The 19,647-nt window shown below is 44.5% G+C and overlaps 1 protein-coding gene across 1 annotated transcript in view; it reads right to left on the reverse strand.

Annotated features, from left to right (window-relative positions):
* LOC129836393 (transmembrane protease serine 9-like) overlaps nt 1–8,424 on the reverse strand; it is a 33,526-nt gene extending 25,102 nt beyond the window's left edge. The window contains exon 1 of the mRNA XM_055902490.1: nt 8,190–8,424. Within this exon, the coding sequence (XP_055758465.1) occupies nt 8,190–8,244 (55 nt within the window). The 5' untranslated portion in view covers nt 8,245–8,424. The remainder of the gene's footprint in view (nt 1–8,189) is intronic.
* Nucleotides 8,425–19,647: the final 11,223 nt, after the last annotated feature.

The raw sequence follows: 19,647 nt of genomic DNA on the forward strand, positions 1-19,647 counted from the left end.
GTTTTACAAATACATTTCATTGATTGATTGATTAAAGCCATATCTGTTTCAAAATCCACCTGATATCCACCTGATAGGTTATTTAATCATACAATAGGCCTATATTTTCTGATATTTTCCCACGCTTTTTATTTTATGGTGCATACAGTAGGTAATGGTATTCCACCCTCATCAATTTAACAATGTTTAGTAACTGGTTTTGTCCGAATACCCATACTCGCATCCTAAATAACAGGCGTTTGAGTATGCGATTTTTTTTTATTTTAATAGTATGCAAAAGTTATAAAATTGAGGATACTTTAAATGCCCGGATGTCATACTCATTTCTGCTTTGACAACAGCTGATCAATTAGATATGGGGATGAGTTACTGAAATCAACGAACAGCGGGAAACAGCGCAATCACACACAACAAATTCTCAGTAGGCCTATGCGAAAATGGAATGTTTAATACAGTCAGAGAGGAAGAGAAAGAGGAAGGCCCAACTCGGCAGGAAAAAAATCTGTTTCCCTCCAAGCAAGGATTTTTTGTATGGTGGTCAATGAGAGAGTGTCGAATTTGGTCAACAACAAAAAATGTATAGCTTTTTTGCACTTGAGTTTTTTTTGATTGAAAATAAGTTTTGTAATGCTTAATTTGTTACAAGTGTACTGATATAAGCACGAGATGTTCCGGAAATTTATAGAAAAACACTTAATATCAGAGTTGTCTCGACATGGCTATGCATATTCATGTATTGAGGCTAGTTGGTTTTAACCAATCAGCTTTCAGAATTAGACCCATCCATTGTATAAGGGTGTGTTTGTAAATTCAATCTGGAGTGCCAGAGTGCACTCAGAGTGCGCTCTGGACGTTCTTAAATTCAGAGCGTTGTCATATTGTCTGTTCGTAAATTCAGAGCGTTGTCATATTGTCCATTCGTAAATTCAGAGCATAGGCGTTGAAGGGCATTCTAGAGCAGGGGTCGGGAACCGAAGGCAGCCTTGGAACACAAGGGAATTTGCCTTGGTGTTTAAAATATATATATATTTGCGTGTCGTGCTAAACCTTGGCTTGACATGGGAGAAAATAATTGAAATTGCATGCATTGGTTTCTTAATTGCATTGGTATTCACTGCAATGTTGTATGTCAATCCTTATTAGCCTGTGGCCTTTCATGATTTTCAGTCATTTCATATTATTAGTTCAACGCAAGATGACCTGCCTCGCCTCTCCCGCCAAATTCAAAACCAAGGCAGCGCTGAAGATGAGAGATTCGTTTTCACATGGCTAGCAACCCTTCTTTAGTTATTTAAAAATGTGCAGGTGTAACAGTTTAACTTTACGTCCGTCCCCTCGCCCATACCCAGGCGCGAACCAGGGACCCTCTGCACACATCAACAACTGACACCCACGAAGCACCTTAAAGATCTCATCCAGGCCTGTCTGTTTCACTCCAAGTACCTTGCTTGCTGTGGTGATAATCCTTGACAGCATATTTCTCTGGATGACATTGCCAAATCAACAAACACTACAAAAAGTTTAAATACTCTCAATGAAAGATTTCTAAAACAGAGACAGTATAGTACAGTCTAGATTAAAAGATCCCAGCTTTTTGAGAAAGTACAATCTCTGTTGACTCTTTTTGTAGATCAGGTCTGTACATTTACTCCACTGAAGCTTATTGTCCAAGAGGACACCCAGGTATTTGTATTCCTCTACAATCTCCAAATTCTGACCTCTGATAGATGTTACAGAGGTAGGTGTTGTACACTTCCTGAAGTCTATGCACATCTCTTTGGTCTTGTTGGTATTGAGGACCAAGTGTGATTCCTCACACCACTCTACAAAGTCATCTAGGACCGGGCATTGATGTTCCTCTTCATCATGCAACAGGCTGATTAAGGCAGTGTCATCAGCGAACTTAACGAGGTGTCTGTCAGGATGGGAACTAGTACAACTATTTGTGTACAAGATGTACAGGAGTGGGAACAAAACACATCCCTGAATAGAGCCTGTGTTGGTATTGTGTATGTCCAACACGTGGGGACCTATTTTGACTCGCTGTCAGCGTTGGCTCATGAAGTCCAACAGCCACAAAACCAGTCCCCCATCTAAGGAGAAGTCCCGAATGAGACTCTGTGCCAGAATGTAGGGCTGGATTGTGTTGAAGGCAGAAGAAAAGTCAACAAACAGAACCCTAACATGGGATCTGGCATCCTCTAGATGTCTATAGACCATGTTAAGGAGGGTAAGAATGGCATCATCAACTCCTCTGCTAGGCTGATAGGCAAACTGAAATGGGTCGAGAAGCCTCTGGGTGACGCTGAGAATATGACTTTCACAAGTTTCTCAAGGCATTACATTACTAAGGATGTCAAAATGACAGGGCGGTAGTCAGCACAGAGGGATTAGATGCTTTAGGAATTGGTATAATTATTGAGTTTTTCCACAATACTGGCACGTGTTGCTGGTCGAGTGAGGATTGGAAAATGTCTGTAAAAACACCAGCCAATTGTTCAGCACAGTGCTTTAACACATGTCCACTTACTTTGTCTGGGCCTGGGTTTTTGTATGTGTTACATCCCCTGAACAACTTTAAAACATCAGACTGTTTAACACCAACAACTCTCTCAAACATTTGTAATGATGCTTCCATTTGTTTTACCACCGACACAAGGTTGTCTGATTCAGATCTTGAGAAGAAAACATTTAGTTCATTAGCCATGTTCTGGCCCTCATATCTCCCAAGGTCAGCACTGGTTTTTCCTCTGCCTATGTGGGGGGCACTATTCATCGATTTAAATCCTTGCCAGGCCAACCTTGCGTTTATACAATGGGTTAACAACATATTCAAATAATGAGTGATACATTTTCATCAACGTTATGTTGAATAATTTATTCATACTATTTCATCCTTCCACAATATACAGTCCCGAAACAAATCTAGGGTTGCTGCCCAAGCCGACTGGTCGTTTGTTCTATTGGTTCGGTTGCCAGAGATACGACCCAGTCATTCAGTCTTTTTGTTCTGTATCTATGGACGCGACCCAGTCTTTTGTTCTAAATGTTCCATTGGCATACTGGCTGGCAACATTCTTATCCCTTGCTAGCTAGCTAGCCAACTACGGCTAACTTACAGTCACGTCAAACAGTGTAGCCAGAATAACAACAGTAGCTGAATTTGTTTAAGCTGTTTTCTAGCGACATTTATTTGGATACATCTTTAACAATGAGCTAATGAGGCACAATTTTGCCTGGCATAGAAAATGTACTCTCTAGTCAGGATACATGTTCAGAGGAGCCAGCCAACAACACAGCTTACACAATCACTGTCACGTTCCTGACCTGTTTTTCCTTTTTTCTTGTATTTATTTAGTTGGTCAGGGTGTGAGTTGGGGTGGGTTGTCGATGTGTTATTTTCTGTGTTCGGCCGGGTATGATTCTCAATTAGAGACAGCTGTCAATCGTTGTCCCTGATTGAGAATCATACTTAGGCAGCCTGGGATTCACGTGTGTTTTGTGGGTGTTTGTATCTCGTGTCAGTGTTAGTACCACACGGGACTGTTTGCGGTTTTGTCACGTTTGTTGTTTTGTATATTAAGTGTTCAGTCTACGTGAATTAAAAGATGACCACTTTCCAATCAGCATATTGGTCTGATCCTTCTCGCCTCTCCTCCTCGTCCGAGGAGGAGGATTATGACACAGTTACAGAAACACCCACCACCAAAGGACCAAGCGGAGTGGAGAAGGGCGGCAACAGCAGTGGAAGAAAACACAGGACTCGTGGACTTGGGAGGAGATCCTGGACGGCAAAGGACCCTGGGCTCAGCCAGGGGAATATCGCCGTCCCAAGGCGGAGCTGGAGGCAGCGAAGGCAGAGAGGCGCTGGTATGAGGAGGCAGCGCGGCGACGCGGTTGGGAGCCCGAGAGTCAGACCCAAACATTTCTTAGGGGGGGGGAACGAGGAGTGTGGCAAAGCCGGTTAGGATACCTGAGCCAACTCCCTGTGCTTACCGTGGAGTGAGAGGGCGTCGTACTGGTCAGACGCCGTGTTATGCGGTAAAGCGCACGGTGTCCCCAGTAAGCGTGCTTAGCCCAGTGCGGGCTATTCCACCTCGCCGCACTGGTAGGGCTAGGCTGGGCATCAAGCCGGATGTCATGAAGCCGGCCCAACGCATCTGGCCACCAGTGCGTCTCCTCGGACCGGCATACATGGCACCAGCCTTACAGATGGTGTCCTCGGTTCGCCAGCATAGCCCAGTGCGGGCTATTCCACCTCGCCGCACTGGCAGGGCTACGGGGACCATTCAACCTGGTAAGGTTGGGCAGGCTCGGTGCTCAAGAGCGCGTGTCCTCCTTCACGGTCCGGTATACCCGGTGCCACCTCCACGTACCAGTCCTCCGGTGGCAGCCGCCCGCACCAGGCTGTCTCTCCGGGTTCTCTCTCCAGCTGCTCCCACCTGGCCAGCGCTGTCAGAGCCTTCCTCCTCTCCAGCGCAGCCAGTGTCTGAGCTGTCTGCCTGCCCAGCGCTGTCTGAGCTGCCTGCCTGCCCAGCACCGTCAGAGCTGTCCGTCTGTCCCGAGCCGTCAGAGCTGTCCGTCTGTCCCGAGCCGCCAGAGCAGTCCAGCCAGGACCAGCCAGGACCAGCCAGAGCCGTCCAGCCAGGACCAGCCAGAGCCGTCCAGCCAGGACCAGCCAGAGCCGTCCAGCCAGGACCTGCCAGAGCCATCCAGCCAGGATCCGCCAGAGCCAGCCAGCCAGGATTCGCCAGAGCCAGCCAGCCAGCCAGGATCCGCCCCTCAGTCCGGTGCTGCCCCTCAGTCCGGTGCTGCCCCTCATTCCGGTGCTGCCCCTCAGTCCGGTGCTGCCCCTCATTCCGGTGTTGCCCCTCATTCCGGTGCTGCCCCTTAATCTAATGGGGGTTATATGGAGGGTGGTCATTGGGAGGAGGCCAAGGAAGCGGGGTTTGACTATGGTGGGGTGGGGACCACGACCAGCGCCAGAGGCGCCACCGTGGACAGACGCCCACCCAGACCCTCCCCTAGACTTTATGCTGGTGCGCCCGGAGTTCGCACCTTAAGGGGGGGTTATGTCACGTTCCTGACCTGTTTTTCCTTTTTTCTTGTATTTATTTAGTTGGTCAGGGCGTGAGTTGGGGTGGGTTGTCGATGTTATTTTCTGTGTTCGGCCGGGTATGATTCTCAATCAGAGACAGCTGTCAATCGTTGTCCCTGATTGAGAATCATACTTAGGCAGCCTGGGATTCACGTGTGTTTTGTGGGTGTTTGTATCTCGTGTCATTGTTAGTACCACACGGGACTGTTTGCGGTTTTGTCACGTTTGTTGTTTTGTATGATAAATGTTCAGTCTACGTGAATTAAAAGATGACCACTTCCACTTTGCATATTGGTCTGATCCTTCTCGCCTTTCCTCCTCGTCCGAGGATTACGACGCCCGTTACAATCACTTCAAACAGAAGGTGGGAAGACTGCAAACTAGCTGCACTTCGTTTCATTTGACCTTTTTTCTCAATTGACATTTATTTTGTATATATCCATAAAAAATTATGCCAGCTCATTCATGATTTCGACTGGCTGTGAAATGCTGCCTGCCTCACTCTCGTGCCCGACCCCTACATGTTCATTACTATGGGACAGTTGGAGATCGAATTTGAATATTGAAACAATGTTGCAAATGTCGGAGAGACAGACAGCAAGGTTTATACAAATCTCCGCTGTTGAAAACTAAATGTTAGCCTAAAAGAAATGTGAGAAAATGTCTAGATGCTTTTTATAGTGGAAATCAAGTTTGTAACTTCCCTGTCTGGGCTGATGAGACAGTGGATTGCGCAGTCAGATGGAACAGAGTAAATAGGCATTTTAACGTCATAGATTTAGCCGGTGGTAACTTGTGGAGTAGACAACGGCTGGAATGCACTTTTAACCAATCAGAATTCAGGATTAGAGCCACCCATTGCATAATTCTCTATAATGCACTGTATATTTACACTGTATTGTTCATTCTTGAATGTTCTATGTTTAAGCTGCTTTTGAAAACAAAAGTTGAATGGAAAACATTATTGTCATTGTTGAATTTGATTGTCATAATAGTACGCTAGGACTGATGGTTTGGTTAAACCATCAGCTATTCGTGAAAGATGGCGCCGTGCTTCGAGGTCTTAAAGCAACTTTTAAGTATTATTTTAATGTGTTATAATAAAACAAAAAAATACAAGCATTTCGATACACCCTCAATAACATCTGCTAATCATGTGTATGTGACCAATAAAATGTGATTTGATTTGAAGTCTGATTACCAAGGCAACAACTACAGCAATCTAGTAAACTTGCTAGCTACTTCAGTGGATGTTGAACACATTTGTAGCTAAATGATCACATTTCATGTGTTAAATTATAGCCATGGTATAGAAGGGATAATCAACTCATAAATGAGAATACATTCTCATTTACAGCAATGACCTGGGGAATAGTTACAGGGGAGAGAATGGAAGATGAATGAGACAATTGTAAACTCGAGATGATCAGATGGCCATGATGGTATGAAGGCCAGATTGGGAATTTAGCAATAGAATGAACTTCCTCTTGCTGATTATCCATTTCTTAGTTCGTTTGTGAATTCACTCTGGCTATCTACTACGATTTCAGAGCACTCTCGTTTGAGTGTGCCAGAGTGCAGAATAACTGATGAATTTACGAACGTTCAACACCTGTCAAATATTGCCAGTATCAATAAAAGTCAGCAAAAATGCTTAATTAAATTGTTGCCAGCTGCACAGTTAGTAAACAACGCTCTGGATAACATGTAACCAACCTAACCATCTGATTTGATTTGACCAGCTTTACTAGGGTGCACTCTGGCACTCCAGATTGAATTTACGAACACACCCCAAGTCAATCCGAAACAAGTATTCAACAATGGCAACTATTCAACATTTTTGTGGACAACAACTCCCATGTATCTTGTCACTATATCCATAATTTTTGATAGTATGCAACATTTCTAAAATCAAATATGGTTTAAATTCCAGGATGTTACAGTAATTTCGGCTCTTCATCTAGTAGAATTTAATGAATACTTTTCCACAATGCACTGGAAGAGGTGGGCTGTGAGTAATAGGCCCTAGTTCTCTTCAAGTAACCAACAACAAAACTAGGTTAGTTAATTGGGAAGATTCCCAAAGATTCTGTGGTGGTGCTCAAATCTAGGCTAAGTAGTTTCTGTTCTTTTTAAAAGTATCATGAAAATCGTATTTTAGGTTCATCTTTGAAAACAGAAGTATTTTTTATTTTATTTTTACCCAAAGTGGATTTCTGTTTTCTCAATGAAAAGTGTTTATTGTTCTCGTCAGAGCTTTTAAACTAAATACTAAACCATATTTTGATTTATGAATGCGTCGTCACTCTGGGTGTGGTCTTATTATTGATGTGATGTTATTCAGGCCTTTTGATTTTAACAGATTGTTTTAGTTTTGTAGGCATGCTACCTACTTATGCATTTCATTTATGGATCAAGCCTTAGCAGTCATTCTGATCTCGTTCCCAATGATCAGTGCTTTAGTTTGTAATGTTGCTGTCCAGTGGTTCTGAATTTGTGACTGTATTTGCACCCGACTATCCACGTTTTTCTGTGCAATAACATTTTGATTTGAACAGTTGAAAAATGTTGGTGTGTGTCCTAGGCTTTTTATATTTAGCCTATATATGTTACAGCGCTTTGGTTTCACTAAGAAATATGTTGAAATGGAACCAAATGATCTGTTTCAGGATAACTACTACGGATCATATGGTATAGGTCGAATGTGATATTTTGCCTGTAACCAGCCTGAGTAGGCCTATAACTGCATTCGTATTATATTCAGAGTTTAGAGAAATTAATCAAATTGTAAATAATCTATTATCAGTCTGGTTAATGTGATGAATGTCTGTTGAGTTTGGAAAAATCCACCCGCACTCGGCCTTGACCCACCTACTCAGCCGAACAGGAGAGGCTGCTGCTTTGCGGTGGCATACTGCATACTTTTCACTAAACAGTAGGCTACGTGCTTAATAGTATGCGACGATGAGTACATAGTATGTAGTTTAAGTATGTGGTACACTAGTACGGGTATTCGGACAAGTCCGTAGACAACCCCACTCCTGCCACAGAAAAGTATAGTGGTCAATCCAATAAGCTCAAAAAGACTCACCTTGAATTAGGAGACTTGCCACCGTCAATAAACATACCCATTTCTTCACAGACATTTCTTAAGTGTTGTTATGTACAAAGCCCATGTTTTTGCTCTTTAAATATCCCTCATTCTATCCTTCATTGCTTACACCCCTTCTTTATGACACCCCCACACACTACTCCCTTTTCTTTTGTTCTTCTAATCACTCAACTTTATTTCCTTGTTGGTCTACGTTGGCTATCCGGAGGCCACTCATTAGACAGGTATGGCCAAACACTGATTAACTGTGATATTTGTTTGTGCTTAGGTCATTCAGTAAGGCTAGAAAGGCTAAGTGTGGTGTACAGTGGTTTCCATTCATCTCCATCAATTAAACATTAACCCTACATTCTCAAACAAAGTGCTAGTTAGTACCAAAACAAGGTTAATCATTCTGTAGGGGAAACACTTTTTTTGCATTGTGGAGAACCTTTTAATATCAGTTCTTTGAATAACCCTTTGTGTATGGTTCTTCATTACACTGTTAAACATTTCCCGGGTGGTTGCAGTGAAAAAAACTGTACATTTACAAAAAGTTAATGTATTTTTAGAACTGGATACGGTATTATTGCTGTAAGGGACAGTATGTTGCTGTATTCTGATTACTTGGGAGTCAACCTCACTTGGGATTTTAACTCACAACCTCTCGGTTGCAAGCAACCGGACTTTCCTACACCACTGGGCCGGCCTATGGTTATGATAGAGATTGTTAAAAGCATATTTGGGGGCATGGTCTAAAGTATGTTGTATTTGTGCCAATGTATGTTACAGCGCTTTGGTTTCACTAAGTTTTGGTATTTGTCTTTGTTGTTGAGGTTGAGCACCTCATTTGTCTACTCCCAGTTCTACAGTCTTTGTAAACGCTTGTGACAATCAACAGCTGCACTGTTAAGTGGTTACTGCATTTTCCAGGAAGTTAATGGGAGTTGGTCATCAGGAAGTTAATGTTTATTTTTCAATAGTACTGTCAGCTCGCTGCAAGTAGTTTTAATGCATAAACTTGTTCTGTCTGATCTGTCACACTCACTGACCTGATAGTGTGTCAGGAAAGTCAGTTTGCTGTCCACCAAGAGGTTGAGACCAGGTGAGGCTGAGTCCCAAGTGTGGTTACCTTAAAGACTGCTTAGTAGTTGTCAACTAATGTTAAACAATCTTGTAATCAGTAAAGTCCAGTAAGTTACTGACAGCTAGTTGCAAGTTACTAGCAGTTACTGACTATTAAATTACTGTGAATTTTACAACAACTTAATGACAGCTAGTTGCCAGTTAGGTAATGCAAAATTCACAGCAACTTCCAGGCAACTAACTGCCATTAAGTTACTGTGAAATGCACAGTAACCTCTTAACAGTGCAGCTCGTTGTCACATGCTCTTATAAAGATTGCAGAACTGACAGTGTTAAAATTTGTGCTCAAACTTTGACAACATAACCATCAACTACTTAAACTTGTATAACACTTTCTTGTTATTGTTTTCCTTACTTTCACTACAACCAGTAGCCTTTAGTAGAGGTCGACGAATATGATTTTTCAACACCGATACCGATTATTGGAGGACCAAAAAAAGCCGATACCGATTAATCTGGCCGATTTGAAATAATGACAATTATAACAATACTGAATGAACACTTTTATTTTAACTTAATATAATACATAAATAAAATAGATGTAGTCTCAAATAAATAATGAAACATGTTCAATTTGGTTTAAATAATGCAAAAACATGGTGTTGGAGAAGAAAGTAAAAGTGCAATTTATGCCATGTAAAAAACCTAACGTTTACGTTCCTTGCTCAGAACATGAGAACATATGAAAGCTGGTGGTTCCTTGTAACATGTGTCTTCAATATTCCCAGTTAAGAAGATTTAGGTTGTAGTTATTATAGGACTATTTCTCTCTATACCGTTTGTATTTCATATAACTTTGACTATTGGATGTTCTTACAGGCACTATAGTATTGCCAGCCTAATCTCGGGAGTTGATAGGTTTGAAGTCATAAACAGTGCTGTGCTTCAAGCATTGCGAAGAGCTTCTGGCAAACGCAGAAAAGTGCTGTTTGAATGAATGCGTACGAGCCTGCTGCTCCCTACCACCACTCAGTCAGACTGCTCTATCAAATATCAAACACACAGAAATATGAGCCTTAGGTCATTAATATGGGCAAATCCGGAAACTATCATTTCGAAAACAAAACATTTATTCTTTCAGTGAAATACGGAACCGTTCTGTATTTTATCGAATGGGTGGCAACCCTAAGTCTAAATATTTATGTTACATTGCACAACCTAAGTCTAAATATTGCTGTTACATTGCACAACCTTCAATGTTATGTCATAATTATGTAAAATTCTGTCAAATTAGTTTGCAATGAGCCAGGTGGCCCAATCTGTTGCATATACCCTGATTCTGCGTGCAATGAGAACACAAGAGAAGTGACACAATTTCCCTAGTTAATATTGCCTGCTAACTTGAATTTCTTTTAACCAAATATGCAGTTTAAAAAATATATACTTCTGTGTATTGATTTTAAGAAAGGCAATGATGTTTATGGTTAGCTACATTCTTGCAATGATTGTGCTTTTTTCACGAATGCGCCTTTGTTAAATCATCACCCGTTTGGCGAAGTAGGCTGTGATTCGATGATAAATTAACAGGCATTGATTATATGCAACGCAGGACAAGCTAGTTAACCTAGTAATATCATCAACCATGTGTAGTTAACTAGGGATTATGTTAAGATTGATTGTTTTTTATAAGATACGTTTAATGCTGGCTAGCTAGCAACTTACCTTGGCTCCTTACTGCAATGTAATCTGCGTCCAAAAATGCAGATTATCGATTGTTATGAAAACTTGAAAACCGGCCCTAGTTAATCGGCCATGCCGATTAATCGGTCGACCTTTAGCCTTTAGTGTACTGTAAAATTACAGGAACTTTAACAGTGTAGTATTTCATGGCATAAAGGAAAACATGGTGGAGAGGGAAGGAACAGGATGATTCTTCACAACCATCAGATCAGTAAATAACCCTTTCTGAGCAAAATAACCCTTTCTGAGCAGTAAATACCCCTTTCTGAGCAGTAAAGAACCCTTTCTGAGCAGTAAAGAACCCTACCTGAAAAAGGTTACACATTTCACCCTCACCCCGGACAAAGAACCGCTCCAGATTTTTTTTGTTGAGTGTCATATCCTCTCTAGTTTCCTTGTATTTTCCCTGTAAATACCACCTGTAACAGTTGTCGTCGGTGGAAGAAGGAGAGGACCAAAGCGCAGCGTGGTTAGTGTTCATCTTAATTTAATAATAAACCAAAAACTGAACACTTCAAATACAAAATAACAAAAGTGACAACCGAAACAGTTCTATCTGGTGCAGACACACAAAGACTGAAAACAACCACCCACAAAACCCAACAGAAAACAGGCTACCTAAATATGGTTCCCAATCAGGGACAACGATTGACAGCTGCCTCTGATTGAGAACCATATCAGGCCAAACACAGAAAACCAACACAAAAATAGCATAGATTATAGATTACCCACATAGATTACCCACCCAACTCACGCCCTGACCACACTAAAACAAAGAAAATACAAAAGAACTATGGTCAGAACGTGACAGTACACCCCCCCACCCCCCCAAGGTGCAGACTCCGGCCGCAAAACCTGAACCTATAGGGGAGGGTCTGGGTGGGCATCTGTCCGCGGTGGAGGCTCTGGCGCTGGACGTGGACCCCACTCCACCATTGTCATTACCCGCTTCCGTGGCCTCCTAAGACCGTCGACCCTCGCCGCCGACCTAGGATTGGCAACCCTACTAAATGGCCCCACTGGACTGAGGGGCGCCTCTGGACTGAGGGGCAGCTCCGGACTGAGGGGCAGCTCCGGACTGAGGGGCAGCTCCGGACTGAGGGGCAACTCCGGACTGAGGGGCAACTCCGGACTGAGGGGCAACTCCGGACTGAGGGGCAACTCTGGACTGAGGGGCAGCTCAGGACTGAGAGGCAGCTCCGGACTGAGGGGCAGCTCCGGACTGGCGGGCGGCTCCGGACTGGCGGGCGGCTCTGGCGGCTACTGACTGGCGGGCGGCTCTGGCGGCTACTGACTGGCGGGCGGCTCTGGCGGCTCCTGACTGGCGGGAGGCTCTGGCGGCTCCTGACTGGCGGGAGGCTCTGGCGGCTCCTGACTGGCGGGAGGCTCTTGCGGCTCCTGACTGGCTGGCGACTCTGGCGGCTCCTGACTGGCGGGCGGCTCTGGCGGCTCCTGACTGGCGGGCGGCTCTGGCGGCTCCTGACTGGCGGGCGGCTCTGGCGGCTCCTGACTGGCGGGCGGCTCTGGCGGCTCCTGACTGGCGGGCGGATCTGGCGGCTCCTGACTGACGGACGGCTCTGGCGGCTCCTGACTGACGGACGACTCTAGCGGCTCCTGACTGACAGACGGGCCGCTCAGGCGGCGCTGGACAGACGGGCAGCTCAGGCGGCGCTGGACAGACGGGCAGCTCAGGCGGCGCTGGACAGACGGGCAGCTCAGGCGGCGCTGGACAGACGGGCAGCTCAGGCGGCGCTGGACAAACGCGCAGCTCAGGCGGCGCTGGACAGACGGGCAGCTCAGGCGGCGCTGGACAGACGGGGAGCTCAGGCGGCGCTGGACAGACGGGCAGCTCAGGCGGCGCTGGAAACACGGGCAGCTCAGGCGGCGCTGGACAGACGGGAAGCTCAAGCGGCGCTGGACAGACGGGCAGCTCAGGCGGCGCTGGACAGACGGGAGACTCTGGCCTGCTGAGGCGCCCAGTAGGCCTGGTGCGTGGTGCCGGAACTGGTGGTACCGAGCTGGGGACACGCACCACTGGGCGAGTGCGCGGAGCAGGAACAGGGCATACTGGACCCTGGAGACGCACAGTAGGCTTGGTGCGTGGTGCCGGAACTGGTGGTACCGGACTGGGGACACGCACCACTGGGCGAGTGCGGGGAGGAGGAACAGGGCGTACTGGACTCTGGAGACGCACAGGAAGCCTGGTGCGTGGTGTTGACACTGGTGGTACTGGGCTGGTGCGAGGGGCTGCCACAGGCGGACTGGTGCGTGGAGAAGGCACCGGATAGACCGGACCGTGGAGGCGCACTACAGGTCTCGAGCACTGAGCCTGCCCAACCCTACCTGGCTGAATGCTCCCCGTAGCCAGGCCAGTGCGGCGAGGTGGAATAGGCTGTGCTGGCGAACCGGGGACACCATGCGTAGGGCTGGTGCCATGTACACCGGCCCGAGGAGACGCACTGGAGGCCAGATGCGTAGAGCCGGCTTCATGGCACCTGGCTCGATGCCCACTCTAGCCCGGCCGATACGAGGTGCTGCTATGTACCGCACCGGGCTATGCCTGCTTACCGGGGACACCGTGTGCATCTCTGCATAACACGGTGCCTGCCCGGTCGCTCTCTCTCCACGGTAAGCACGGGGAGTTGGCTCAGGTCTCCTACCTGGCTTAGCCACACTCCCCGTGTGCCCCCCCCAATACATTTTTGGGGCTGCCTCTCTGGCTTCCAGCCGCGCTTTCGTGCAGCTTTCGCTGCCTCCAGCTCAGCTTTGGGGCGGCGATACTCACCAGCCTGTACCCAGGGTCCCTTGTCGTCCAGAATCTCCTCCCAAGTCCATTTCTCCAGATATTGCTGGTTCTCCTGTTGCTGCCCGTTACCACACTGCTTGGTCCTTTTTTGGTGGGTTGTTCTGTAACGTTCGTCGTATGGAGGAAGAGAGGACCAAAGCGCAGCGTGGTTAGTGTTCATATTAATTTAATAATAAACCAAAAACTGAACACTTCAAATACAAAACAACAAAAGTGACAACCGAAACAGTTCTATCTGGTGCAGACACACAAAGACTGAAAACAACCACCCACAAAACCCAACAGAAAACAGGCTACCTAAATATGGTTCCCAATCAGGGACAACGATTGACAGCTGCCTCTGATTGAGAACCATATCAGGCCAAACACAGAAAACAAACACAGAAATAGAAAACATAGATTACCCACCCAACTCACGCCCTGACCACACTAAAACAAAGAAAATACAAAAGAACTATGGTCAGAACGTGACACCACCAGCAATCATCATCCTGCCAATGGCCTTATCCATTTATACAGCAATCTATTTGAACTCCCAGTGTAACGGCTGCTCTCCTCCTCTTCGTCAGAAGAGGAGAAGCATGGGTCGGACCAATACGCATCGAGGTATGCAGTCATAATGAATTTATTTAAATGATAGACGAACACGAAACACTTGAGAATTTACAAAATAACAAACGCAGTCAACAGACCTGGACACGAACTTACATATAACGTGAAGAACGCATGAACAGGAAACAGACTACATACAAAACGAACGAACGAATGAATACCGAAACAGTCCCTTGTGGCGTAACATACAGACACACTGACACAGGAGACAACCACCCACAAACAAACAGTGTGAAAACACCTACCGTACCTTAATATGGCTCTTAATCAGAGGAAATGAAAACCACCTGCCTCTAATTGAGAGCCATATCAGGTCACCCTTAACAAACATAGAAACACACAACATAGACTACCCACCCAAACTCACGCCCTGACCGTCAAACACATACAAAATAACAGAAAACCGGTCAGGAACGTGACACCCAGTCCTATTCTATTCCAGTTTTTGTATTATTGCACTACACCAATGCCTGCCTCTAATGTATAAAACAAGTTTCATAGTGGGAGATATGAATTTATTGATTAATTCATAGAATTGATGTTTATTTTACCATTTGCATAAAAATGTTGCTGTCACAGTACTCAGCCCAACAAAACACACACACACACACACACACACACACACACACACACACACACACACACACACACACACACACACACACACACACACACACACACACACACACACACACACACACACACACACACACACACACACACAGGGTTGCAGATTGCATTGTAGATTGCATTTCCTAACCTAGACCTCATTACAATTGCCACCATCAGACCAGGAGGGAATGTACAGTATATTACATGTAAGACAAAGTATGCCCCTAATAACATATTATACAGATCACTCAAAAATAGTTAAACATTCTTAATATTTTGGTTAGAACTGTGAATATCCATGTTGCCTTGTGGATTCTCTTGAAGAGAAACCCACTCTCTTTGATGGCAAACATGTTGGATGCACATACATGTTTGGTTTGCAAACATCTCCCCATTTTCGTTCATCTGGCTGAGTTGATGTTTTTCCATTATTTCTTCAAACGCCAATGTTGTCTGCTTCGATCTTAGTATTGAAATCTTCCAATAATGTTTAGTCTACGGTAGAAGTCGACTTTCAATTCTTCCTATTTGTTGTTGGTTTGGGTGTGTAGCGCTGTATGATGTTCAGCTGTTTTTTTCTTGGTGTTGGTTCTGAACAGGAATCATTCATAGAGCATAATATTTGCAGGGGAGTTTATGTATAGAATTTAGTTGACAGCAAATCAAATGTTTAACTGTTCAAAAGTGCCTTTAGAAAGTAATCACACCCCTTGACTTTTTCCACCTGGGCCGCCATGGGTTGGCATGTATTACAAGAAGAGGGCACTAAACCTCTGAGCCATGGCAAACCTAAGGGTTGAAAACTATGGAAGAGCATGCATATACAGTACCAGTCAAAACTTTGGACACGCCTACTCATTCAAGGGTTTTCTTTATTTTTACTAGTTTCTACATGACCAGCAGGCAATATTAACAAGGGAAATTGTGTCAGTTCTCTTGCGTTCATTGTATGCACAGTCAGGGTATATGCAACAGTTTGGGCCGCCTGGCTCATTGTGAACTAATTTGCCAGAATTTTACATAAGTATGACATAACATTGAAGGTTGTGCAATGTAACAGCAATATTTAGACTTAGGTTGTGCAATGTAACAGCAATATTTAGACTTAGGGTTGCCACCCATTGGATAAAATACGGAACGGTTCCGTATTTCACTGAAAGAATAAACGTTTTTTTCCCCCTCGATATGACAGTTTCTGGATTTGACCATATTAATGACCAAAGGCTCGTGTTTCTGTGTTTATTAAATTATAATTCAGTCTATGATTTGATATTTGATAAAGCAGTCTGACTGAGCGGTGGTAGGCAGGAGCAGGCTCGTAAGCTTTTATTCAAACTTTACTGCGTTTGCCAGCAGCTCTTAGCAATGCTTGATCACAGCGCTGTTTATGACTTCAAGCCTATCAACTCCTGAGATTAGGCTGGCAATACTATAGTGCCTATTAGAACATCCAATGGTCAAAGTTGTATGAGATACAAATGGTATAGAGAGAAATAGTCAACACGTCATAATTCCTATAATAACTGCAACCTAATATTTCTTTACTGGGTATATTGAAGAACTGGGAATATTTAACCACCAGCTTTCATATGTTCTGAGCAAGGAACTTAAACGTTAGCTTTTTACATGGCACATATTGCACTTTTACTTTCTTCTCCAACACAGTGTTTTTGCATTATTTAAACCAAATTGAACATGTTTCATTATTTATTTGAGACTAAATAGATTTTATTTATGTATTATATTAAGTTAAAATAAAAGTGTTCATTCAATATTGTTATAATTGTCATTATTTCAAATCGGCCAATTTAATCGGTATCTTCTTTTTTTGGTTCTCCAATAATCGGTACCGGTGTTGAAAAATCATAATCAGTTGACCTCTAGCGAAAACATTGGATTTTCGTATTTTTTAAAGAATTTTCTTTACTAATTATGGAAAATATGAGTAACATTCCACCCATGAGGCCAAAGAGGGTGCTTTTGGTCATTGACTGCAGGAAAGGGCTACGTAACATAGATGTATTCAATCTAAGCACATGGTGATACATCTTTTATATGTTTTATATGTAACTATTGATGGAAACATGGTTGAGGTCAGTATGTTAATTGTAGCTAAACAAGTATGATGTGGAGGGTGAATAATGGTTTAATAATGCAGTTGTAGTTTTTCCATCTAGTTTGCGAGTGTAATTCTCAAGAAACCGATTGTCTCGACTCCATGACTAATCCGCAGTGTCATTGTTTTCTCAACGCGCTGACGGCATCACCCTTCTCAGGTTTCCTTTTGTGTTGTCAGCTGAAATATTCAAGGAAGCAGGAAGCCTTTTTAAATATGTCAACTGCCCCTACATTTTAAATTGTTGTAAAAACACACAAAAAGTATATTATTAACTTTTATTTGAAAAGATGAGCTTTGTGTTGCTTCAATTAATGTGTAACTAAGTCACACAATTATTATTTTTCACTCTCTGGGTCCCAGCTTTGATGCACCTGTACTGACCTGTACTGACCTCGCCTTCTAGATGGTAGCGGGGTGAACAGGCCGTGACTCGGGGGGAGACCCTTGATGATCTTCTTGGCCTTTCTGTGACACTGGCTGCTTTAGATGTCCTGGAATGGCAGACAGTGTGCCCCCTCTTGATAGCCCTGCGGTTGTGGTCGGTGCAGTTGCCATACCAGGCGGTGATACAGCCCGACAGGATGTGCGCAATTGATCTTTAAAAGTTTGTGAGGGTCTTAGGGGCCGAGATGAATTTCTTCAGCCTCCTGAAATTGAAGAGGTGCTGGTGCACCTTCTTCACCATACTGTCTATGTGGGTGGACCATTTTCAGATTGTCAATGATGTGTGCCGAGGACCTTTAAAGCTTTCCCCTTCTCCACTGCGGCTCCGTCAATGTGGGTGGGTGCTCCCTCTTCTGTCTCCTGTATTCCCCAATCAGCTCCTTGATTTTGTTGAGGGAAAGGTTATTTTCCTGGCAACAATCCGCCAGGGCCCTCCTCTCCTCCCTGTAGTAGAGGGGTTGTTTTTATTTAACTAGGCAAGTCAGTTAAGAACAAATTCTTATTTACAATGACAGCCTAGGAACAGTGGGTTAACTGCCTTGTTCAGGGGCAGAGCGACAGATTTTTACCTTGTCAGCTCGGGAATTTGATCTAGCAACCTTTCGGTTACTGACCCAACGCTCTAACCACTAGGCTACCTGTTGTTGCCTACCCTCACCCCCTGGGGGCAGCCCGTCAGGAAGTTCAGCAACCAGTTAACAGCATTCTTACATAGGTATTCCTTGTCCAGATGGGATAGTGCAGTGCAACGGTGATTGCATCATCCTTGGATCTATTGGGGCATTATGCAAATTGCAGTGGGTCCAGGATATCGGGTAAGGTGGAGGTAATATGATTCTTAACTAACCTTTCAAAGTATTTCATGATGACAGTAGTGAGTGCTACGGGGCGATAGTAATTTAGTTCAGTTAGCTTCGCTTTGTTGGGTACAGGAACAATGGTGGACATCTTGAAGGAAGTGGGGACAATAGACTGGGATAGGGAGAGATTGAATATGTCCGTTAAACACTCCAGCCAGCTGGTCTGCTGTCTTACTCACCTCAGCCACAGAGAACGTGCGCTCACAGTCCACGGGAGCAGTGGCACTGTGTTTTCCTCGAAGTGGGCGAAGGTGATTAGCTTGTCTGGGAGCAAGATGTCAGTCTCCGCGACGTGGCTGGTTTTCCCTTTATAATCTGTGATTGTCTGGAGTCCATGCCACATACGTCTAGTGTCTGAGCCATTGAATTGTGACTCCACTTTTTCTGTGTACTGACGTTATGCCTGTTTGATTGCCTTACGAAGACCATAACTGGACTGGAGTCGGCCATATGCCAAGTCACCTTGCCGTGGTAAAATGCGGTGGTTTGAGCTTTCAGTTTTGCGCGACTGCTGCCATCGATAAACGTTTTTTGGTTTGGATAGGTTTTAATTGTCACAGTGGAAACAACATCCCCTATACACTTCCTGATGAACTCAGTCATCATGTCAGTGTATACGTAAATGTTATTCTTAGAGGCAACCTGAAACATATCCCAGTTCGTGTGATCAAAACAATCTTGATGCATGGATTCCGATTGGTCATACCGGTGTTGAATAGTCCTTACCACGGGTACTCCCTGTTTGAGTTTCTGCCTATTGGAAGGGATGAGTAGGATGGAGGCATGATCTGATTTGGCGAAGGGAGGGTGGGGGAGGGCCTTGTAGCCATCCCGGAAGGGAGAGTAGCAATGGTTGAGAGTGTTTGATCCGCGAGTGGCGCAGGCAATGTGTTGATAGAACTTCGGTAGCATTTTCCTAAGATTTGCTATATTAACTTCTCTGCGCTACGGATCTCTTTAGCGGGATCATTTTCCTAAACAACCGCTGAATTGCAGGGCGCAAAATATTACAAAAAATATTTATAATCATGCAATCACAAGTGAAATATACCAAAACACAGCTTAGCTTGTTGTTAATCCACCTATCGTGTCAGATTTTGAAAATATGCTTTACAGCGAAAGCCATCCAAGCTTTTGTGAGTGTATCAATCAATGCTAGAACAGCTAGCCCCAAATTAG

This window comes from Salvelinus fontinalis, chromosome 37 (assembly GCF_029448725.1).
Source record: "Salvelinus fontinalis isolate EN_2023a chromosome 37, ASM2944872v1, whole genome shotgun sequence".
Lineage (NCBI taxonomy): Eukaryota > Metazoa > Chordata > Actinopteri > Salmoniformes > Salmonidae > Salvelinus > Salvelinus fontinalis.